This window comes from Osmia bicornis, chromosome 12 (genome assembly GCF_907164935.1).
Source record: "Osmia bicornis bicornis chromosome 12, iOsmBic2.1, whole genome shotgun sequence".
NCBI classification, from domain to species: Eukaryota; Metazoa; Arthropoda; class Insecta; order Hymenoptera; family Megachilidae; genus Osmia; species Osmia bicornis.
The window spans coordinates 9,583,069-9,607,963 of record NC_060227.1 but is presented as its reverse complement, the minus strand read 5'-3'; the positions used below and the strand labels follow the sequence as shown (position 1 = coordinate 9,607,963).

Sequence of the window (24,895 nt, the reverse complement as noted above, 5' to 3'; positions counted from 1 at the left end):
TGAGAGATCCGAGGTACCGGCAAATCATAAAGTGATCGGCCGAGCAGCGATGTTATTTTTTGAACAAGGATAGAATGTAGCATGCCCTCTCGTTCTCGCACTCTGCGTTTCCGAAGGCATGTAGAATGACATGAACGAAACATGCTCCAATTTACTAATTGCGTGTTAGACCCCCTCTTATTAAAAGATGTTTTAAATGCCACTCTTGAAAAATAAATATTATTTTTTTATTACTTTGCTCAAGATTTATTTCAATGTTGTTGAATAAAATCGTACGCCTTGAAGAAGATGCGGCCCTGTAGGTACCGGAAGGTTTCTTGTCCCTTCATGCAGACACGTCATGACTTTTCCGGAAAAACCCAAGAATCTGTACCTGAATCGGTGCATACAATTCACACCATTCCGGCTTTGGTCAGTCTTTAGACAACCGTTGCTGGAGTAGTACATAAAGTGAAAATCGATAGTGTCAAAAGTTGTGCAGTTTTTTTGTGATCATGGCGGAAATTCAAAAAAAGAAGAGAGTTTTTCTATCAGTGGAGCAGAAGATGCAAATTGCCGAACAATTACAGAAGGGAATGACGGTGAAGGCACTTTCTCGAGAATATGGAGTATCGCCGGATGTGATTCATCGGATTCGACGAGAGTGTACACTCCTATCCGCTTTTGGGACCCGCGGGGGCCATGTATTACAGCATAAAAATCGAAGAAGATCTTCGGTCGAAGATTTAGAAGAGCGATTGTATACATGGTTCGTTCAACAACGAGTGATGGGAAACCCTATAACAGATTTGCTGTTGCTGGAAAAGGCCCGCGAAATGTTGGCTGCGCACGGAGGAACCTCATATGCCGGAAGCAAGGGCTGGTTGTGGAGATTCAAACAACGCTATGCGATCCACTTAGCCCATGCTCATGGTGAAAAAGCAAGTGCTGACAAAGATGGTGCGCAAAATTTCATAAAAACATTCAATGACAAAATCGCGGAAGAGGATATAAATTTAAATTTAGTCTTTAATATGGACGAAGCAGGCCTTTTATGGAAAACTATTCCTTCGAAAAGCCTTATAACAGATACTGAAAGTAAATTGGAAGGCAGAAAATTAAAAAAGGATAGGGTGTCCATTTGTTTCTGTAGTAATGCAACTGGCACCCATAAATTGGCCCCGATTTTTATCCACAAATTTCAAAATCCACGAGCTTTGAAAAACTGCAGAAATTTGCCAGTGGTTTACAAATCACAGCGTCAAGCGTGGATGACGCAAGAAATTTTTAATTCCTGGTACGAGGAGCATTTTAAACCTAGCGTTGAAATGTACAAAACAGAAAGCGGTATGTTAGGTAAAGTCGTTCTGTTGGTGGACAACTGCTCCAGCCATAAAACTATGACACCCCAAGCACATGACAATTTTGAAATTATTTATCTACCCCCCAATACGACATCCCTGATACAACCCATGGACCAAGGCGTTATTGCCAAATTTAAAACAACCTACAGACATAAGATGTTACGCCGAGTTTTGCAATATGAGCAAGGAATACAGGAGTTTTATTGTAAATTTAATATTAAAGACTGCATAAATTTAGTGGCGGAATCATGGACGGATATTACATCTGCCAATCTGCACGCCAGTTGGAATAAACTTTTCTGCAGGGAATCCGAACAAATTGATATATGCAATACTTCCATACACTCCGAAATGACGGACATTATTAATGCTCTCACGGGCGAAAATAATGACAGCGAAGAATTGAACACCGTACTTACACATTTGGAGGAACAGGAGGCAATGAATTATGAAGATGACAGTACGGCGATGGAAATAGAAAGAAGTGGAAATGAAGAAGAAGAAAAAGCGGAAGAACATGATGATACACAACAAATCCAACCAACTGAAGCAGAGAGAATTGAAAAATAGAAGAGGGACTTAATCATATTTGAAAATATTATTAAGGAGTATGGTAATGATAACGAAGCAACCTTAATCATTGGGGAGGCACTTAAAACAATTTTAGAAAAAGAACCTCTACGGAGAAAAGAAAGCCAACCGTGAAAAGACTAATATAAGGTAAGAAAAGATTTTCTGAAATAATAGTAGAAAAAAACAGAAACTAAATCTACTCAAAAAGTTAATTATAATTTTTTTACAGGACATCACCTTTTTCACTGGCGTATCGACAAGGAGTTTTGTATATTTTGTATATTTTGTATATTTTGTATATTTTGAAGTGAGTTGCACACATGTAATCCAGAAAATAATTAACACATTTGCGTCTTAAGTAATAAACAAAATTCATTATAAAATGAGTGAGATATATTAACATGTACAATTTTACGTTACAGAGAGAGGGACGGCTGCTGGCCTGAAGCGCCGCACCTACCGCGGAAGATGGCCGCGGGGCGGGAGGGGCGGGGCTGGAGGGGCGGCCCAAACAAATATTTCTTTTCCTTATTTTAATTTTATACTTTGTACTTCATTTTAATTTAACATTTCTATTTTATTTTCATTTTCATATATTATTTATACTTTCTTTTCGTTTTAGTTTTTGTATTTATATATTTATATTTTATTTTCATTTTGATGTCTCATTTATAGTTTCATTTCATTTTAGTTTTTTATGTATATTCTAATTTTGTTTATTTTTTTTTCATTTTTGTACTATCATTTGTTAAATTCTCTTTCATATTTTACTAAGAATAAAACAAAGAAATATTATTCACATTGTTTTCTTTTATTTCCTTACGACATCCTACAAATACTAAACATACCACTAAAAACTGTTAAATAAAATATTTTTCAACCAAAAAAAACCGACTTCGAAGTGCACTAACAAGTGTAAAATAATTTCGATTTCATTTATACCAGTATTCCACACCTATTACTACAATCTACTTAATCGTTAAATTGGTTTACTAAATACATTTCAACCTATTCGGAGGCAGCGCAAAATGAAACAGCAGAATATACGATCCTCCCAATAACGATTTGATTGCGGTATGGCAAACTTGGTAATTAATAAGTCGTAAGAAATAAAATTCGAAACGTTATAGATACGGCAGAAAACATTTGTAATTGTAACGATTGTATCAGAAGTTGGTAGCACTTCTGATGTACATACATACATGTATACTGCACTTCACGAGAGACCATACTTAACTCGCGCAGCTTACTAGGTTTAGGGACATTTTTAATAAGGTGTGTGATTCCCCTCTACAGCTTACTTCTTACTTTGCAATTTTCAACTTCCGGAAACCTCGCGAGACCCCTCGAAACCTCGTTTAGAATGGAAGACGAAGTGTTTGTGGAAGAATACGCAGATAATTTTTCTGACGTTCCCAGTGATGCCGAAGGCAAAGAAGGCAGCGATAGTAATGGTGGAGAAAATATTGAAAGAGGGGAAGAGGAAGATTCTTTCCCACAACTAAGAAGAAATCACCGTGTACGGATATCAAGCAGCAGTGACGATGAAGAAAGCGATGAGGATCCTTTCCCGCCACCAAGAAAAAATCGCCGTGTACTTCGTATAGCTTGTAGCAGTGAGGAAGAAGAAGAAAAGGGGAATCCTTTCCTGCCCCCAAGAAGAAATCTCCGTCGACTTCGGACACCAAACAGCAGTGACGAAGAGGAAAACGTGGAGGATACAATTGGCTGGTCTGACATTGATAGACCACGTGATCATGAAGCTTTCGAAGGTGCCACGGGACCACGTGTCAGCGTCAGCCACTGTGATTCGGTTGAAAACGTCGTAAATTGTTTCCTCGGAGATGATCTTCTAGAGTTCATCGCGGTAGAAACGAATAAATATCATGCTCAGAATTACAGGAAATTTAAAAGAGGGAAAAAATGCGGAATGTGGCGTAATGTTACGATATCTGAACTAAAAAATTTTTTTTAGTTAAAAGGATTAGTTAAAAAGGCAAGAATTAGCGACTATTGGTCCACTAACCCCATCATTGAAACACCAATTGTTTCAAAAACCATGAGCCGTAATAGGTTTCGAGAAATCCTGACATATTTACATTTTTCTGATAACGAAAAAATGCTTCCAAACGCTGACAGGTTGTACAAAGTGCAATATCTTCTCGATTACTTTTCCAAAAAATTTGAAGAGAACTTTTCTCCAGGACAGAATATATCCGTCGATGAGGGCATGATACCGTGGCGCGGACGACTCAATTTCAAAGTATACAATCCAAGGAAAATAACTAAGTACGGTTTACTTGTCAGAATGGCGTATGATTCTGTTACTGGTTACATATTGGGCTTCAAATTATATTCCGGTACGGGACAAAAAATAGAGAAAACTGTAATGGATTTGTTAAAAAACAACTTCAATAAGTGGCATCACGTATATATGGACAATTTATACAATAGTGTAAATTTGGTGAAAAAATTAATTTTATATAAAATTAGGCTATGTGGAATAATCCTTAACAAAGGCTCTCGAGACCCGTGGTGGCGAAGTGCTCTAGCAGTGCTGTGCCTCTGCCGTTGGTATTGGTGCTGCCCCATACGGTGTGGTGTGAGTTGGCATCGCATCCGATCACCAGGTGCAGACCGTTATTTGCGTAGTGGCTCTGAGTTCCCTCGTAGGTGGAGGGTCCTCTGAGTCATACGGGAGGTACGCCGAGCAGATCACTAGCTCAGACGTATTCCGGCCGAGGTTAAGTTTGACCTTAACCGCTGAGAGATCAGCTGTGCAGAATTCGTTTAGTTTCAGGGCCGGTATCTCCTCCTTGACAAAGATGCAGGCCCTGGGCATTGTAGATGTGGCGTCGTAGTAGAATAAGCCGCATCTCATATCGAGCCCTCCTACGCGTTCCTTGGAGATCCAAAGTTCTTGTATGCGGGCTATATCTGTCTGCCTTGTCACAAGGCGGTGATGGAGGATATCCGTTGCCGCCTTGCAATGTTGCAGATTGATCTGCGAGAACCTGGTGCCGTCTGACACCCTGTTGGTGTCAGCATTGGTCCGGTCACGCTTGGTGCTTGCAGCTATCTTATGTTCCCCAGAGGGGCCCATAAAATTTACCTTTGAGGGGGCCCCTCCCGGAACCTTATCTCTCGTACCGATCTTCAGGGAGTGGGGTAGGGTGCGTTGAACGTCCCTTTGTACTCCCATCAGACCGGTCCTCTTCGTGGCTTCCGCCAGGGTTGGCCTTCCCCTCGCTGGCCCCGCCCTGGGTATGTATCTGCCCGGGGGGACGGTTGGGACGGTTTCCCTCCGTCGCTGCGAGGGTCCGGCTCCTCACTCTTTTTCTCCACCTCGGTGGGTGGATCAGCTGTGGTGGGGGCAGGAGGGGCATCTAGGAGTGTCTCCTGCGACTCCGCAGGTTACCCTCCCTCTCCTCCCATTCCACGTTCTTCTCCGCCCTCGATGACCGAAGCCGTTACCACCGGTCCCGTACCGGGGCCTTCTTTCTGCTGTTTCGGGTCCTCCGTGGTCCCTGCAGGTCCCTCCCTAAAGAGGGCCCTTCGCATTCCCACGTGGACCTCGAAACCTTGTCTTGTTATGAGGCTATGTGAGGCCGAGTCAATTCCCAGTACAGTAATGTCTCTCACATTGCCCATACTGACGGACGCCTCACATTGTCCCTACGCTGTTTCTACGCTTATGTATTCATCACTTCTGCGCCTATGTTATCTCGATGGAAGTCAGTCAAACGTGTGATGTATGTAATGTGACACGCGACGCGGTCCTTTTGATGAGAGTTCGAGTCTTAGTAATTTATAATGAAGGAATATAACTTTTTTAATTTCACTTTTTTCTATTTACAAATTTTTTTAACATATTGGCAAGATTTTTACGATTAAAATGAGACCAAACACGATATAATTCGGACTAAATTTATTTATGAAGGCTTATTAAATAACTCACATGTGTAAACATGTATTATATTTTATACATCAATATATTTTATAAATCAAACGTTGGGTGTACCACCGCATTGTCCCTAAAACGTAGGCTGTACCACCACATTGTCCCTAAAACGTAGGCTGTACCACCGCATTGTCCCTCGAATGTAAGCTTTTTCCACATTATCCAGACACAAGTTACGTATTCAACAGATAATGTGTACAAATATTTTGTGTATTTTTTCTAGAAATCCGCTCTTGTAATTCATTTAAAGCAATGATGAAATGAATTACCTAATAGGTATTGATAAGTAAACGCGATCCAAATTATATTGTGTTTGGTCTCATTTTAAACGCAAAAGTCTCACCAATATGATAAAAGTAATTGCATATTAAAAAAGTTAAAAATAAAAAAGTTTATATGTAGTACTGGTTTTTAAATCTTTCATTTGCCCGACTCTAATTCTGTCTTTCTCTTTTATTCGCTGTCCTTTTCTTTGTTCGGCAAACTACAAAGGCGAACTGCGAGGCTGGAAAAACGATTCTAGTCTTCCCAAGTTGCCCACTTTCGATTCCTACCTAACGGGCAATGTGAGAGAGATTACTGTACTAGGGTGACCGAATTCGGCCCGTCCCTCCTGCTCCAGACCCTTCAGAGCCCGGTGCGGAGGCCTGGGTTTTGACCCTCAATGAGTCTCAGAATAGCCTCCGTTTTTGTCGGAGGGCCGGGGATGACGGTCAGCATCCTCCTCAGTTTGGGAAGCCGCTGACCATCAATGACCTGGAGGTTTGCTCCCTCCCAGGGCTTGATTGCGGCGACGGTGTTCTTTAGCCACTCTATTGATTTTGCATCCGCGCAGGTAACTAGCAGAATGCCCCCGCCGAACCGGCAGTCGTCAAAACGCGGCATGGTGCCCCCTTTGGGGGTCCCGCACAGCGCCTCCACGATCGCCCGTTTGACGTTGGAGCCCTGCTCTTCCGAGAGTGTTGACTCTGGATAGTTGGCCGGCGCTATGGCCAGCCTCCTCTCCGTCGTCAACGCCTCCTTATAGCTAACCGGCGACGGGAACACCTTCTATCGCCGTTTCGCTAGAGGTTGGGTGTTTGGGGATATGGACGGCCGGGACCTTTTGAGCCCCTTTCCGTCCACTCCCTTATGGCCTCCCTTCGCGGTCGCCGTCGCTAGGGCCTTTCCAGCCTCGTATTTCTTGTCCGTGGGGACAATCCCGCCAGAGTTCCCTTCGCGAGCTAGACGCTCCCTCTGGGCCCTCTTCCTGGCTGCCCCACAGCGTTTGATCTTCCTCCATGCTTCCGGGTCCTGATGAGGGATTTCTCCCTGCACGTCCCCAGTTACATCGGAGGAGAGCTCTTCATTGAGCGTGAGCGAGTCCAGGGCGGGCAAGGCTATACCTTCGCCCGCCGCAGACGCGCTCTTACTTGGGTCGCTCGTCAGCGGTGCTTCGGGGGTGGTTCCCAAAATTAGGCCCCTTAACCCTTCCGTTACACCGCTTCCGGGCGCGTATTCGATAGAGTCCGTTACCGTTTCCGTCACGTCCCTGTCTGTTTGTTTTTGTGTTGGTGTTGTTTGTTTTAAGTCCGTATAGATCCCACGAGTGGTCGGGAAATAAAGGTCCGCCCCTGCAGACCCCGATTACAGGGGTAAGGCTAGATACAATGGAGGGGCGCCTGGTACCCCAAGAGCATCGTTCGAGACACCATTACCCCGGTGCCATCCAGCTCTCGGCACGATAGCTTACACCTTAGCTTGGGGACCTTGTCCGCGACGGGGCTTTAGTTCTCTAGAAGTGCTACCAACTTCTGATACAATCGTTACAATTACAAATGTTTTCTGCCGTATCTATAACGTTTCGAATTTTATTTCTTACGACTTATTAATTACCAAGTTTGCCATACCGCAATCAAATCGTTATTGGGAGGATCGTATATTCTGCTGTTTCATTTTGCGCTGCCTCCGAATAGGTTGAAATGTATTTAGTAAACCAATTTAACGATTAAGTAGATTGTAGTAATAGGTGTGGAATACTGGTATAAATGAAATCGAAATTATTTTACACTTGTTAGTGCACTTCGAAGTCGGTTTTTTTTTGGTTGAAAAATATTTTATTTAACAGTTTTTAGTGGTATGTTTAGTATTTGTAGGATGTCGTAAGGAAATAAAAGAAAACAATGTGAATAATATTTCTTTGTTTTATTCTTAGTAAAATATGAAAGAGAATTTAACAAATGATAGTACAAAAATGAAAAAAAAATAAACAAAATTAGAATATACATAAAAAACTAAAATGAAATGAAACTATAAATGAGACATCAAAATGAAAATAAAATATAAATATATAAATACAAAAACTAAAACGAAAAGAAAGTATAAATAATATATGAAAATGAAAATAAAATAGAAATGTTAAATTAAAATGAAGTACAAAGTATAAAATTAAAATAAGGAAAAGAAATATTTGTTTGGGCCGCCCCTCCAGCCCCGCCCCTCCCGCCCCGCGGCCATCTTCCGCGGTAGGTGCGGCGCTTCAGGCCAGCAGCCGTCCCTCTCTCTGTAACGTAAAATTGTACATGTTAATATATCTCACTCATTTTATAATGAATTTTGTTTATTACTTAAGACGCAAATGTGTTAATTATTTTCTGGATTACATGTGTGCAACTCACTTCAAAATATACAAAATATACAAAATATACAAAATATACAAAACTCCTTGTCGATACGCCAGTGAAAAAGGTGATGTCCTGTAAAAAAATTATAATTAACTTTTTGAGTAGATTTAGTTTCTGTTTTTTTCTACTATTATTTCAGAAAATCTTTTCTTACCTTATATTAGTCTTTTCACGGTTGGCTTTCTTTTCTCCGTAGAGGTTCTTTTTCTAAAATTGTTTTAAGTGCCTCCCCAATGATTAAGGTTGCTTCGTTATCATTACCATACTCCTTAATAATATTTTCAAATATGATTAAGTCCCTCTTCTATTTTTCAATTCTCTCTGCTTCAGTTGGTTGGATTTGTTGTGTATCATCATGTTCTTCCGCTTTTTCTTCTTCTTCATTTCCACTTCTTTCTATTTCCATCGCCGTACTGTCATCTTCATAATTCATTGCCTCCTGTTCCTCCAAATGTGTAAGTACGGTGTTCAATTCTTCGCTGTCATTATTTTCGCCCGTGAGAGCATTAATAATGTCCGTCATTTCGGAGTGTATGGAAGTATTGCATATATCAATTTGTTCGGATTCCCTGCAGAAAAGTTTATTCCAACTGGCGTGCAGATTGGCAGATGTAATATCCGTCCATGATTCCGCCACTAAATTTATGCAGTCTTTAATATTAAATTTACAATAAAACTCCTGTATTCCTTGCTCATATTGCAAAACTCGGCGTAACATCTTATGTCTGTAGGTTGTTTTAAATTTGGCAATAACGCCTTGGTCCATGGGTTGTATCAGGGATGTCGTATTGGGGGGTAGATAAATAATTTCAAAATTGTCATGTGCTTGGGGTGTCATAGTTTTATGGCTGGAGCAGTTGTCCACCAACAGAACGACTTTACCTAACATACCGCTTTCTGTTTTGTACATTTCAACGCTAGGTTTAAAATGCTCCTCGTACCAGGAATTAAAAATTTCTTGCGTCATCCACGCTTGACGCTGTGATTTGTAAACCACTGGCAAATTTCTGCAGTTTTTCAAAGCTCGTGGATTTTGAAATTTGTGGATAAAATCGGGGCCAATTTATGGGTGCCAGTTGCATTACTACAGAAACAAATGGACACCCTATCCTTTTTTAATTTTCTGCCTTCCAATTTACTTTCAGTATCTGTTATAAGGCTTTTCGAAGGAATAGTTTTCCATAAAAGGCCTGCTTCGTCCATATTAAAGACTAAATTTAAATTTATATCCTCTTCCGCGATTTTGTCATTGAATGTTTTTATGAAATTTTGCGCACCATCTTTGTCAGCACTTGCTTTTTCACCATGAGCATGGGCTAAGTGGATCGCATAGCGTTGTTTGAATCTCCACAACCAGCCCTTGCTTCCGGCATATGAGGTTCCTCCGTGCGCAGCCAACATTTCGCGGGCCTTTTCCAGCAACAGCAAATCTGTTATAGGGTTTCCCATCACTCGTTGTTGAACGAACCATGTATACAATCGCTCTTCTAAATCTTCGACCGAAGATCTTCTTCGATTTTTATGCTGTAATACATGGCCCCCGCGGGTCCCAAAAGCGGATAGGAGTGTACACTCTCGTCGAATCCGATGAATCACATCCGGCGATACTCCATATTCTCGAGAAAGTGCCTTCACCGTCATTCCCTTCTGTAATTGTTCGGCAATTTGCATCTTCTGCTCCACTGATAGAAAAACTCTCTTCTTTTTTTGAATTTCCGCCATGATCACAAAAAAAACTGCACAACTTTTGACACTATCGATTTTCACTTTATGTACTACTCCAGCAACGGTTGTCTAAAGACTGACCAAAGCCGGAATGGTGTGAATTGTATGCACCGATTCAGGTACAGATTCTTGGGTTTTTCCGGAAAAGTCATGACGTGTCTGCATGAAGGGACAAGAAACCTTCCGGTACCTACAGGGCCGCATCTTCTTCAAGGCGTACGATTTTATTCAACAACATTGAAATAAATCTTGAGCAAAGTAATAAAAAAATAATATTTATTTTTCAAGAGTGGCATTTAAAACATCTTTTAATAAGAGGGGGTCTAACACGCAATTAGTAAATTGGAGCATGTTTCGTTCATGTCATTCTACATGCCTTCGGAAACGCAGAGTGCGAGAACGAGAGGGCATGCTACATTCTATCCTTGTTCAAAAAATAACATCGCTGCTCGGCCGATCACTTTATGATTTGCCGGTACCTCGGATCTCTCACTCGTTTCTCGCGTTCTCTATCGTCCCGTTTCGAGAACAAAGTCAAGCCGAATAGCTACCTCCCTCGAAATAAGCAACGGTTCGGTCCCGAGCCACTTGCTTATTTCGTGGCAATACTGTAGTCGCACATTTTTTGCTATGATATTCGTAATCAGTGTATCCAGAAACGTAAGAATACTGTGGTTTAAAAAATAAAAAAAATATGGAGTGATTGGTTTTCAGAACTACACCCAACCAAACCACCAACCATTAAAAATGAAATTAATGTATATTATAAAATGAAATATTGCTTGTTTGGTACTTACGTCTGAACAGTAGCTCGTTCGGATTAAAAAGGAACAAAATCTGTATCTTCTAAAGGAAGAGAGTTGGTGGGGCACAGTCTATCATCACACACACAAACAATTTTCGCCGTTGCGTCGTATAGATGCACGAATATCGTCTAATTCCGACATTATTTGAAGTTTCCCGACTGCTTCGAACGTAAAAAAGGACGGGGAGTGAAAAAGAAGACGGAGCGAAAACAATCGACTATATGTCTGTAAAACAATACTAATGCAACGATGAAACTTTTTTATTTATTGTTCAGGAATGATGGAAATCCTGGATGGATTGCGCTGGGAAAGAATTTTACACTTGCTGGGTCGGTTTCACAAATTGATTTATTTGAGTCAATGATAAAAATTGTGGTGAACACGATGATTTGACAATGATTTTGATCGTACAATGATCCGCCTTGAATTATGATACACAAGAAAATGAACTGTCTGATATGATTTTACAATTACAATGAGTCGGTGTGAATTTGATACATACAAAATATAGAATTGATCTGTCACCTTGATCGTTCTTAACTGAGCAATGCGTTTATAAAATGCAACCAGCGAGCTTCTCAGCGCCGTTAATTATATTAATTCAGCCCGCTGCTGTGATGGTGCCCGTGATCGTGTGCGTGATCGACACGTGGTTGGCGGCTCGCGTGTACAATGAATTATCTTGTAAATGAACATTACCTGGGAATCCTGTAGCTTGCACGATCGCTGAGGATTCAGAGCGGTAGTTGAACTGGTGAACTGAACGTTGGTGATTTGCACTTTCGAACTTTGATCGGGTGAACAAAAACTGCTGAGCACTTGACTGAGCCGTGGTGATCGATGATCAATAAAGGCGTCGTTGCGCGCGAGCCGGCGAGAAGGACCCCTGCTCACGCGTTACCTAGATGGTCGACTCCCGATCGATAAATCGATCGACCGTGAGCGCCATCATGGCTGAGCGGATTCTCAAACATTTCCGCCCGCCATCAGCAACTCGTTGATGATGTTTCTGCAGAGGTGAGCTCAGCTTGATGGTGAACAGGCAGGATGACAAGCTTGGTGATCGGTCTGACGAGAGTCGTGGTTGCAGTCTTCACGGTTGCAACCCTGGTGAGGGCATCCTTGCCGGGGTGAACTTCGGTCACTCTTGCGAGTGGCCACTTGCTCGGTGGAAGATGCTCGTTCGTGAGCAGCACCAACGAGCCTGTCTTGATGTCGTTCGATGGATGATGCCACTTTGAGATCGATTGCAGTCTCTGCAGGTAGTGTCGAGACCACTGAGACCAGAAGTGTTGAACCCTTTGCTGGATCAGTTGCCATTTCGACAATCTGCCTGGTGAGACGTCGAGCAGTGATGGCTCTGGTATCGTGTTGAGCGCTGAACCGATGAGGAAGTGTCCTGGGGTGAGCGCAGAGATGTCGTTGGGATCGTCACTGAGCGGCTCCAATGGTCTTGAGTTGAGCACCGCTTCGATCTGTGTGAGGAGAGTGGAAAACTCTTCGAATGTTAGTAAGAGCTCACCAATTGTTCTCCTGAGATGGTACTTGATTGATTTCACCACAGCTTCCCATTTTCCTCCCATGTGAGGAGCAGCTGGTGGGTTGAACATCCATTGAGTGCTGTCAGCTGACAGAATCGATGCGATCTGTCGGTGCTCCTGTGAACTTGACGTGAACAGGCGTTTGAGCTCTGCCTGTGCTCCAATGAAATTTGTACCACAGTCAGAGTACAACTTGTGAGCGATCCCTCTTCGTGATGAGAATCTTCTGTAGGCTGCCAGAAATCCCTCGGTTGAGTAATCGCTGACAACCTCGAGGTGAACAGCTGATGAGGAGAAACATACGAACACGCAGATCCATCCTTTGATTGTTTTCGAGCCTCTTCCCTTTGAATTTTTCATTGTGATCGGTCCTGCATAATCGACACCGGTGTGAGCGAATGGTCGTGATGGTGTGACTCGACAGAGAGGTAGTTGACCCATCATCTGACGAGCACGAATCCCCCTCTGACGAGCACACACGACACATCTCAAAATGTGAGATTTTACAGGAGCTCTGCCACCGATGATCCAGTACCGTTGTCGAATGTATGCGAGCGTGAGCTGCGTTCCTCCGTGAAGTGTTCGCTTGTGAGCATCTTCAATGATGATCTTCGACAGGTGAGTGTCCCGTGGGAGGATCGCTGGATGTTTTTCATCCCTGCTGAGCGCTGTATTTGTGAGTCTTCCTCCTACTCGTATTGTTCCCTGCGAATCGATGAAGGCGGTGAGGCGACTGAAGGGGTGAGTTGCAGGCAGGGTTGAGCCTGAGTTGAGCGTCTTGATTTCGCTGGTGAAATACAAGTGTTGAGTCGCGTGAGTCCAGAAGAGCTGCGCCTTCTCCATGTCGCAGGATGGTATGATGATCACAGGAGGAGTTTCGAGCTTTCTCTTAAGCCGTAAGGCAAACCTGAAACAAAGTGCAGTCAGTCTATACAGCTTAATAAGAGATGAATATTTGTAAATGAGATCCCAATGATAACTTAGCTTTTGAGCTGAAGCAAAGAGTGAGACATTGGGTCTCACTTCGAGCTCGCTGGTTAAAGTTGAGAATTCCTTTTGCTCTGGCCAATGATCTTGATTTCGAGCCATCCATGGAGGACCTTTCCACCAAAGCTCGAATCGTTGAAGTTGATCTGTCGAAATGCCTCGGGAAGCACAGTCGGCTGGATTAGAAGTACCTGGAACATGCCTCCAATGCGCATTTGGAGTGAGTGCTTGGATCTGAATGACTCTGTTCCGAACATAATCCTTCCAACGTGATGCTTGCGATTTGATCCATATGAGCGAAACTTGAGAGTCCGTCCACAGGTGCGTTGCATGGATCTTCACCTTGAGCGTTGATTGAACATATTTTGTGAGTTTTGCCAATAGAAGTGCTGCAGACAACTCCAATCTTGGTATTGTGAGCCTCTTCAGTGGTGCAACCTTTGTCTTAGAGCAGACAAGTGACGTCATTGAGTCGTTGGACGGAGAGCTGACAGTGATGTAAATCACTGCTGCCATGGCAAGTTGAGAAGCATCAGAGAATCCATGAATTTCTACAGTTGAATTGTTCCATGTGTTGAACCACCTTGGGATCGATAGCTTGGCCAAGCTGTTGAGATCTTCTCTGATGATGAACCATCGTGATACAATTTGAGACGGTAATGGATCGTCCCAATTGATTTTGTGTAGCCAGAGTTCTTGTAATAGCATTTTTGCTCGTACTATTACCGGTGAGACGAAACCTAATGGATCAAATATCCGAGCCACTTCGGACAATACGAGGCGTTTTGAGCACTTACTTGGTTGATCTGTGATCGTGGATGAAAAGCCAAAATTGTCGGTTTGAGGCATCCATTGAATTCCGAGTAATTTGGTAGTGCAGTCGTCAAATGATATGGGAGCTGACGATTGTGTGGATGACGAAACAGCCCGTAGAAGATCTGGGTGAGTCGCATGCCATTTTGCGAGTGGAAATCCGCCCGCGTTGCACAATGCAATCAGCTGTTGAGCGACCTCCACAAGTTCCGAGATTGAGTCTGCTCCTCCAAAGATATCGTCCACATATCTGCCATGTGTGAGCGAAGGCGTTGCCAGAGGGAATCGATGACCCTCATCGTGAACAAGTTGCATGAGTGCTCGTGTCGCCAGGAAGGGAGCCGCCTTTGTACCGTACGTGACAGTTGTGAGCTGGTAAGGGATGACATTGCGGTCTTCATCGATCCAAAGGATTCGCTGGAGATCCCAATCATCCTTGTGAACTGCTACCTGGCGATACATTTTTGTGATGTCTGTGGCAAAAATGTGGTGATAATGGCGAAGCCAAATTAGAACATCTGTAACATTCAAGAGCAAATTAGCACCAGTATGCATTAAATCGTTGACTGATTTGCCTGATGTCGTAGCTTTTGATCCGTTGAATACAACCCTGAGCTTCGTTGTTGAACTGTCGAGACGTAGAACTCCATGGTGAGGCAGATAATATGGTTGAAGATGAGCAGAGGTCTGAGGTGTTGAACCGTCAGAAGAGACCCTCAACCCTCCTGATGCCGAAGCATCATGTGCCAAGGTCATCTCCCCATCAGGCCCAACGTTCTCAGCCTCTCTTGATGAAATTCTTTGGTGATTTTGAGCCTTTACCATGTGTCCTAATTCTTCGTACTCTTTCATGAACTTGAAGTAGAGCTGGTTGTATGTTGAATCCTTGGAGAGTCGTCGCAAAGTGCTTTGTAGACATCTTTGAGCAATCTTGTGTGAATTGCCTAAGAGCGATGCTGGTGCCTTGAGTGGAATGCGAACGATGTACCTTCCAGTGTGATCACGAGTGTGAGTCGCACAGAAATGTGATTCGCATTCTTCTTCCTCCGGAGTGAGCGTGCTTGGAGTGTCCATTGGTGATTCCTCTTGAACCCAGAATTTGGTGAGCAGCTCTTGCAGATTGCTCTGGTCGTCTTGAGCAACTGCAAAATGTGAATAATGAGTGTTTGAATGTGATTCGTTGACTGGGCCAATGACGAGCCATCCAAAAATGGAAAGTTGAGCAATTGGTGTTGTTGGTGAGCCCTTGATGATGTTTGGCTTGATAATCCTTCCATAGAAATCCGCTCCAATGATTAAATCGACTGGTCGTGGTGTCAAGAAATCATTGTCCGCCAACCTCAATTTTCTAATGTGAGGCCAATCCGGAGTTCTCATTGAAAACGATGGCAGGATTGTCGATACGGCTGTGAGCACGTGAGCCTGGATGCAGACAGTCTGTTGTGAATGCATCGACTGGAGTGTGACAGTGACCACGCCCTTTGTTTCAGTTGATTTTGTTCCACCAACACCAATGATTGTGATGGATGATCTGTGTCTCCGAAGGTTGAGCAGACGGGTGAGTTCTTCGGAGATGAACGAGATTTCGGAACCTGGATCGATTAAGATGCGGATTTGGTGAGCTGTTGTTGAGGTGGTGAGCAGAGCTTGAGCGGTTGCAAGGAGTGTTTTGTGATCTGATGCTTTGACGGCTGCACCGAGTTCCTACTCGGTGGTTTGAGCGGATGAGGAGGCTGATCTGGATGAGCCAGCTTGAACTGGAGCCGGTTTGGGCTCGCCTTCGTGTATCATGGTGTGGTGTTTGTCCCCGCAATGCTTACACTTTTGAGCTGACTTGCACGCTCGCACGCTGTGCCTGCCCAAGCAATTGTAGCACAGGCGTTTGTCCTCAATAGTTTGAGCTCGCACTTTCGGCGTCATACTCCTGAAGAGCGCGCATGCCACGATGTAATGTTGCCCTCCGCAACAGTCGCAACACTCGAAGGGCGATGGCCGTTCTAGGTGGGGCCTTTCGGTGGTGCGAGGAGCTGACGGGCGAGCTTGAGCTGCAGGCCTTGCTGCGACTGCTGCGTGAGCTGGCCTGCTTGTGGTGATCTGCTGAGCCTTCGTTTGAGCGGGCTTACTTTGAGCGGTCTTGCTGGCCGACGCTCTCGCCTTATCATCGGCCAACTGCTCCAGCGTTCTGATCCGTGAGGTGATGAACTCCATGGCCTCCTGGAAAGACGGATACTCTGTGGTGACCCCAAGGGTGGTCTCCCATCGCTCCTTTGTGGCGTGGTCCATCTTCCGGCACACCTGATGGACGAGCAGGCAGTCGCCGAGCTTGCCTGGCTCGATCAGGTTTTGCACTGCGTGCCGAGTTTCCATGGCGGTCGACATGAGCTGACTCAATGCCTTAGCGTGATCTTGGTCCATTGGCAATGAAACCAATTGGTCAAGGTGAGCTTGGACGAGACGCCGCTTATTCTCATAGCGCTGCTTGAGCATTTCGAGAGCTGCCGAGAGTGATGAGCCGATGAGCGGTAGGCTGGCCACAATTTGAGCCGGTTCTCCTCGCAGGCAACCCTTCAAGTAGTAGAATTTCTCTACTTGATCGAGCTCAGGTTTTCCGCACACGACGGAAGTGAACAATTCTAGGAAGGACGGCCACTCCGTATAGTTGCCCGTGAATCGTGGCAACGCGATGTCGGGCAGCTTTGACTTTGAATACGTCACCTTTCCAGATTGAGCGGACGGTTGAGCTGGCAGTTCCGCTGATCTCTTCGCAATGATCTTCTTTGCCTGAGTGCCGATCTGTTGCATTTGATAATGGCAGTCCTCCGTGAAGTACGGGTGATCCGCCTGAGACTTTGGCCACACCACCTCAAAGTGTGCATGTTCCTTGTTGAACACCTTGATGGCCTCGTCGAGTTGAGCCTTGGCGTCGTCCAGCTCCTCCTTGGAGAGACGCTCTGCTTCCTCCTTGAGGGAAGTCAGGATGTCGTGAGCATTGCGGAGCCGTCCCTTCTGAGTCCGCACTTTGAGCTGCAGCTCGATCGGCAATTGATCTGTGGCCGTTGAGCGCGTTGCATGTGAGTGCGGCGACGGTGTGCGGCGAGCTGGTTCCGTTGCAACCAGAGCGGGCGATGAGCGGCCTGATGCGCTCTTTTCCGGCACCTCCAGCGACTCCTTTGAGCTGTCCATCTCGCTCCATTTATCGGATGATTTGGCTGCGTGAGCCATGGCTGATTAGCGTGATCTGTCTTGTTGAACTGGTGAGCGGATCTTCTTTATCGACCGTCGGGTCGGTGTTCTGGTCGCCACCTGGGAGTGGCGAGAGTGTCAGTGAATTTGAATGGAGAAGAGAAGAGAAAATGGCCGACCACCGAAAACCGTTACGAACACGAGACAAAGACTTGAGACGAACAATGATCAATGAGCAATTTTGTGAAAACCGAGTCCAGCAAGGGCGCAATCCGGCTCGAAGGACCAAATGTTCAGGAATGATGGAAATCCTGGATGGATTGCGCTGGGAAAGAATTTTACACTTGCTGGGTCGGTTTCACAAATTGATTTATTTGAGTCAATGATAAAAATTGTGGTGAACACGATGATTTGACAATGATTTTGATCGTACAATGATCCGCCTTGAATTATGATACACAAGAAAATGAACTGTCTGATATGATTTTACAATTACAATGAGTCGGTGTGAATTTGATACATACAAAATATAGAATTGATCTGTCACCTTGATCGTTCTTAACTGAGCAATGCGTTTATAAAATGCAACCAGCGAGCTTCTCAGCGCCGTTAATTATATTAATTCAGCCCGCTGCTGTGATGGTGCCCGTGATCGTGTGCGTGATCGACACGTGGTTGGCGGCTCGCGTGTACAATGAATTATCTTGTAAATGAACATTACCTGGGAATCCTGTAGCTTGCACGATCGCTGAGGATTCAGAGCGGTAGTTGAACTGGTGAACTGAACGTTGGTGATTTGCACTTTCGAACTTTGATCGGGTGAACAAAAACTGCTGAGCACTTGACTGAGCCGTGGTGATCGATGATCAATAAAGGCGTCGTTGCGCGCGAGCCGGCGAGAAGGACCCCTGCTCACGCGTTACCTAGATGGTCGACTCCCGATCGATAAATCGATCGACCGTGAGCGCCATCATGGCTGAGCGGATTCTCAAACATTTATAATTTTTTTGCTTAAAAACTTTTATCAATAAATTTGTGATATTTTTTTGATGAAAATAAGACCAATCAGGAAGTAAATCGGACTACTTTTGTTATTAATCAATTGAAATTGGTGAAATTAATCATTACAAGATAATTAAAGCAACATTAAACCGATTTATGTTAAAAAATATTTTTACACTGTATATGTAATTTCGAGTGATGCCCACTTGGACGTCGACCGATCGGACGCGTCCCGATTGGACGCGTTCCTTTTGGACGCCGTGCCGATTGGACGCGTTCCTTTTGGACGTCGTGCCGTTTGGACGCCGTGCCATTTGGACGTCGTGCCACTTGGATTCGTGCCATTTGGACGCCATATGTTTTATAATCATTGCTTTTGGAAATCGGCAGATGGTGGTATTGTTTGTCCATTTAAATTCCTATGCTATTTGAATGCGTATGCATGCTAAAGTATATGATAACATATATCTAACGATAAGGTCAAATGGTTATCTGTAACGTTTGACAGGTATAGGTTATAGTGAAAAACATGTGGAATTTCAATGCAGTTACTTTCTTACAAGATATATCTGGAAGTATGTTTAAAGTAAAAGACATATTAAACCTTACTTTCTTCAATACATTCTTTATTCCAAATTAATGTTGTTGAGTAAAATGTATCAATATATAATAATATGATTTATTCTTCTTTATTTTCAGCATTTATTCAGACATTGATGAGGAAATTACAACCAAAAATTATGGGGTAGGAAAGTTGAATAGATCCATTACAGGAATTAAGCAGTGTGGAATGAAATACTACGACAAATAACAAACACGTATGCTGAAAACAGATGCAATTACTTTCTCACAGGATATATAAGGAAATATGTTTAAGATAAGAGAAATATTAAATCTTATTTTTTTCAATACATTCTTTATTCCAAATTAATGTTGTTGAGTATAATTTAGCAATATACAGGGTGTTCCGTAACGTATTTTCACCCTCTGAGATGGTGGTAGGTGGGGTGATTCTGAACAACTTTTTCCTTTGCGAAAAAGTGGTTTGAAGCTTCCTTTTTGAATTATTAAGCAAAAACAGTGACCAATCCGAACGCGTATAGCGCGCGGGCTCAGGGGCGGCAGCGTCGGCTACGAAAGCGGGGCTTGACGTAGGTCGCGAACGAACGGCTCGACGCCCTAATGGCATAGCACAATAAAAAAATTGAAGTGGTTGAACATTTTTAGTTGTTGTTTAAAATAAATACGGAATCTAATCTCTTGTCGCCTGTCATTATGTAAAAAAAGAAATTCGATACATTCTAAACAACAAATAAAAATGTTTGAAATGGAATAATTAATAAAAATTTAAAAATAATTTAAATGAAACTTACCCATTCGTTCCTAAATTAACCTGCTATGCTAAAAGCAGATAATTCTCACTGGGTCACTGTGTTGATCCTAAACTTTCGAAGAACAGCTGATCTCCAGACCAGATCATTGAACCCACTCAATCACACGGTCACTATCACCTTTCACAGAATTTTCGTTCATGTAAATAAACATTTTTATTAACTGTCACGTTGCACAGATGAAAAACATGTAATATTCCGCACTACTTCGTAACGTTTTCATGACGTTATTGGTCTTCCTTTCCAACTTCAAATGAGCCTGCCAGCTTGAATGTGTGAGGTCTGTTTCACTCTTTGTCCTTTTCTATGTTCGGTGACTTCAAAGCTTGACGAGCCTCTGTCGTTTACTCTTGGTTACTGAGAATAACAGATTTATGATCACGTACCAGGACCTATTTCTGAATGTAGAAAAAGACAAAAAGCGAAACAGACCTCACAACATTCAAGCTGGCAGTCCCATTTGAAGTTTGAAAGGAAGACCAATAACGTCGTGAAAACGTTACGAAGTAGTGCGGAATATTACATGTTTTTCATCTGTGCAACGTGACAGTGAATAAAAATGTTTATTTACCTGAAAGAAAATTCTGTGAAAGGTGATAGTAACCATGTGGTTGAGTGGGTTCAATGATCTCGTCTGGAGATCAGCTGTTCTTCATAATTTGTTCCCTCCTCGAATGTTCAAAATCGACTCAGTGACCCAGTGGGAATTATCTGTTTTCAGCATAGCAGGTATTACGTCCCGTTTTACAGGGCGTTTATTATATGCTAAATACGATCTACGGGTTCTGCCGCTTAAAGCGCTAAGGCGCACCTTGACCTACCTTTCAGAGGTTAAGGGAGATAGGATGGGAGTCGAATGATCTTAATACGCGATTGTGGTTGTTCGAATGTGTATGTATATTCCAATTGCTTTCTGTTACATACCCTTCGTTGTCTTCGGGTGTCGTCAACAAACGCTTTGCTTGCACGCGTCGGTCACTCACACTCGAGGTCTCACTTTACGCTTAACTCGCGGATTCGACAAAACGCTAGACTCGCGGCGCGTGGCTACAGCTCGACCTTGGAAGATGCAAGCGGTTGGTGGTAGTCCTGCACAGCACACGGGTGCACTCCTGGAGCTTGTCCTATTATGGGCCTGGAACCTCAGACCTCGGGGATACACTCGTGTTGAACCGTAGGCGGAACACGTCGTTGATGATCTTCCTGGTTTCGAGGTAGCCAAAACGCGGGTCACGGACGAGCAGAACTTCGTCTCTGCTTTACGGTATCACGGAACTGGCGTACTTGCGTTGCACCGATAACTTATACTCCCAAAAGGGGAGTAGGTCACGCTCTTTGCTTGCGAAAACCTGCAAGCAAAGGGTTTTCGCCATCGCATTCCGCGAGCTCCCTAATTTCGTATCGCGGCCGTCTCTAAGCGAGAAAACGCTGATGTTTCGCGGTTTCCAGAGCAAGACCTCATTGGAATGGCGAAAGACGAAAATGGGTTATACCTAGGGACGTAACACATGTTAATTTAGGAACGAATGGGTAAGTTTCATTTAAATTGTTTTTAAATTTTTATTAATTATTCCATTTCAAACATTTTTATTTGTTGTTTAGAATGTTTAGAAGTTCCTTTTTTACATTATGTTTAATATCGATATAACATAAGACGAATGCTGATTCAGCCACAATATCATGCGGAAATATTCGGGTGGAGTGACTATGAACTGTTTAGTCGAAAAGTAAAATTGTTTTATTGACTGCCGCGAACGTTACAGAGGTTTTACAGTTTGTATCTACCCGTGCCGGTAGATTTGTCGCGCAACCTTTATGGTCTCTGTGCTCGGTGACTCATCGCGGGTCACACGTATTTGTTTCAGCAGCTCTACGACCTCCAATCAAATTTTGCACATCGCTATTTGTTACCTTTTATGGTCATTTTCGGAGAGCCGCGTACTTGTGTATGTAGATTACGTCACGAAAGACCCACGAAGGGCCGGAGGACGGGGGGACCCGGGTACGTCCCTCCTCCTTCGCGTCGGCGGTTTTGTCGCATGTAATTGTAATTACTTGAATTCATTTATTGGTGTATCTTAGGAAATAAATACGTTACAAATTGTAGATTGTTAACATCATTTTCCAACACATTATGACAGGCGACAAGAGATTAGATTCCGTATTCATTTTAAACAACAACTAAAAATGTTCAACCACTTCACTTTTTTTATTGTGCTATGCCAACGGGGTGCCGAGCCGTTCGTTCGCGACCTACGTCAAGCCCCGCTTTCGTAGCCGACGCCGACGCTGCTGTCCCTGAGCCCGTGCGCTATACGCGCTTGAATTGGTCACTGTTTTTGCTTAATAATTCAAAAAGGAAGCTTCAAACCACTTTTTCGCAAAGGAAAAAGTTGTTCAGAATCACCCCACCTACCATCATCTCAGAGGGTGAAAATAGGTTACGGAACACCCTGTATAATAATATGATGACTTTTTCTTTATTTTCAGCATTTAATCAGACATTGATGAGGAACTTCCAACCAAAAAATTATGGAGTAGAAAAGTTGAATAGATCCATTAAAGAAATTAAACAGTGTGGAATGAAATGCTAGGACAAATAACAAAAACATAATCTGAAGACAGATGCAATTACTTTCTTGCAAGATATATGTGGAAATATGTTTAAGGTAAAAGAAATATTAAATCTTATTTTCTTCAATGCATTCTTTATTCCAAATTAATGTTGTTGAGTACAATGTATCAATATATAATAATATGATATCCTTTTCTTTATTTTCAGCATTTATTCAGATATTGATGAGGACATTACAACCAAAAAATTATGGAGTAGAAAAGTTGAATAGTTACATTACAGAAAGTGAACAGCGTGGAATAAAATAATAGGACAAATAAGAAAAACGTACTCTGAAAACAGATGCAGAGTCATATTATTATAAATTGATACATTGTCCACAACAACATTAATTTGGAATAAAGAATGTATTAAAGAAAATAAGATTTAATATTTCCTTTACCTCAAACATATTTCCTGATATATCCTGCAAGAATGTAATTGCATCTGTTTTCAGGGTACATTTTTCTTATTCGTCCTATTATTTTATTCCATACTGTTTAATTTCTTTAATGGATCTATTCAACTTTTCTACTGAATAATTTTTTGGTTGTAATTTCCTCAACAATGTCTGATTAAACGCTAAAAATAAAGAAAAAGAAATCATATTATTATATATTGCTACATTATACTTAACAACATTAATTTTCAATAAAGAATGTATTGAAAAAAATAAGATTTAATATTTCTTTTACCTTAAACATACTTCCAGATATATCTTGTAAGAAAGTAACTGCATTCAATTTCCACATGCTTTTCACTATAACCTATACCTGTCAAACGTTACACATAACCATTTAACCTTAGATATATGTAATCATATACTTTAGCATGCATACGCATTCAACTAGCATAAGAATTTAAATCGACAAACAATACCACCATCTGCCAATTTCCAAAGGCTATGATTATAAAACATATGGCGTCCAAATGGCATGAATCCAAATGGCACGGCGTCCAAATGGCACGGCGTCCAAACGGCACGACGTCCAAAAGGAACGCGTCCAATCGGTCCGGCGCACAGTGGCGAGAATCGCCGAAAACGTGGACAAAAGTCAAAAAATGAAAATCGGAATTCTTGAAATCTGTTTAATGGATCTTGTTCATAAGGAATGTGTGCATAATGTTCTGACACTTTTAATGATTTTATTATTACCATTTAGCAGATATGAGCCTTCAAAGTTGATGATTTTGTGAAGTCAGTTTCATCATGCAAAGTTTAACATAATGCTGTTCATTATTTTTTAACTATTATGTTCTTTCGCTAATATTGCCACTTTATATGATCCTTTTTGAATATATTTATGTAATTTGCACAACAAAATGTTTATTTTTAACTGTGATATAGGACGAAATAGAAAGAATGGACATATTTAATGTTTATGTATGGTAAAAGTTGTGTTCTACACGGATCTACACGTTCAAATTAGGCTTAAATTAAAGCTGGAAGTTTCCTGAATAAAGATCTGTAAAAGTATCTTGCGGTAATTTGCGGTCTTCAGAGTTATTGACATTTTTGTGCACACGCGCACCCTATTAGCGTACATGACACGTACGGACCAGTCAAGTTATAAAAGTATTTAGCACTGCTTTTTGCAGCTGTTTACAGAAACTCCCTTTCTTCTTTCACTTAAATTTTCAGGGGAGGAAAGTTAGTTACACACAGTGACGAATTTGCCCGAAATCGTGGAGAAAATTAATATTTAAAAATGTGAGGTAAATTAATGAAATAAATTACAATATTACAGTTGTGGAAGGATAATAATATACTTTTTTAATGAAAAATATTGTATGTTTATATAGTGTGACTGTATGTTTTTTATGTATGAGGATGGTATGGCCGAAAAAAGGAAAAACATATCTGCGAGATGTAATTCAATTTTTCGATATTGCTAATATCAACGAATCTGAAGAAGAAGAAGAAGAAGAAGAAGAAGAAGAAGAAGAAGAAGAAGAAGAAGAAGAAGAAGAAGAAGATGAACAGGAAAGTAACTTAGAATAATTTATGTATATAAGTATGTTTATCAGTAAATATTATAATTATTTAAAATAAAATAAATTGTTACTGCTCTTCTGTTCCCATGAATTAAAGAAGATTACTTATAAAGATTATAGTTTCTAAGTAAGTGAAGAAAATATTTTATTCAAAATAATTTGAAAAAGTGTTGTTATTTCTGTCGCAGTTTTGATGATTACCCAGCATCGTTAAACACATGTGTAGATGCATAAGCGACCGATGTACTACCGTTTTGAATTTTTTTAGTTTAAATTTGTATAAAATGTTTAATTTAAT

General features: G+C 42.2%; 4 protein-coding genes across 4 annotated transcripts; 1 reads left to right on the top strand and 3 right to left on the bottom strand.

Annotated features, from left to right (window-relative positions):
- The first annotated feature begins 494 nt into the window (after positions 1–494).
- LOC114882524 (tigger transposable element-derived protein 2-like) lies at positions 495–1,913 on the top strand. The gene has a single exon (XM_029199408.2). The coding sequence runs from the start codon at positions 495–497 to the stop codon at positions 1,911–1,913; it is 1,419 nt and encodes a 472-aa protein (XP_029055241.2).
- A 6,931-nt stretch (positions 1,914–8,844) lies between these two features.
- LOC123988368 (tigger transposable element-derived protein 1-like) lies at positions 8,845–9,507 on the bottom strand. Its single transcript, XM_046288177.1, has one exon. The coding sequence runs from the start codon at positions 9,505–9,507 to the stop codon at positions 8,845–8,847; it is 663 nt and encodes a 220-aa protein (XP_046144133.1).
- A 50-nt stretch (positions 9,508–9,557) lies between these two features.
- On the bottom strand, positions 9,558–10,262 carry LOC123988367 (jerky protein homolog). Its single transcript, XM_046288176.1, has one exon. It carries the CDS (start codon positions 10,260–10,262, stop codon positions 9,558–9,560), a length of 705 nt encoding a protein of 234 aa, XP_046144132.1.
- Positions 10,263–12,057: 1,795 nt separating this feature from the next.
- On the bottom strand, positions 12,058–15,864 carry LOC123988366. The gene has a single exon (XM_046288175.1). The coding sequence runs from the start codon at positions 15,862–15,864 to the stop codon at positions 12,058–12,060; it is 3,807 nt and encodes a 1,268-aa protein (XP_046144131.1).
- Between the last annotated feature and the right edge of the window lie 9,031 nt (positions 15,865–24,895).

Coding starts and splice junctions, on each gene's coding strand:
- LOC123988367 (XM_046288176.1), bottom strand. CDS start 10,262: ATGGCGGAAATTCAAAAAAAGAAGAGAGTTTTTCTATCAGTGGAGCAG.
- LOC123988366 (XM_046288175.1), bottom strand. CDS start 15,864: ATGCATTCACAACAGACTGTCTGCATCCAGGCTCACGTGCTCACAGCC.
- LOC114882524 (XM_029199408.2), top strand. CDS start 495: ATGGCGGAAATTCAAAAAAAGAAGAGAGTTTTTCTATCAGTGGAGCAG.
- LOC123988368 (XM_046288177.1), bottom strand. CDS start 9,507: ATGACGCAAGAAATTTTTAATTCCTGGTACGAGGAGCATTTTAAACCT.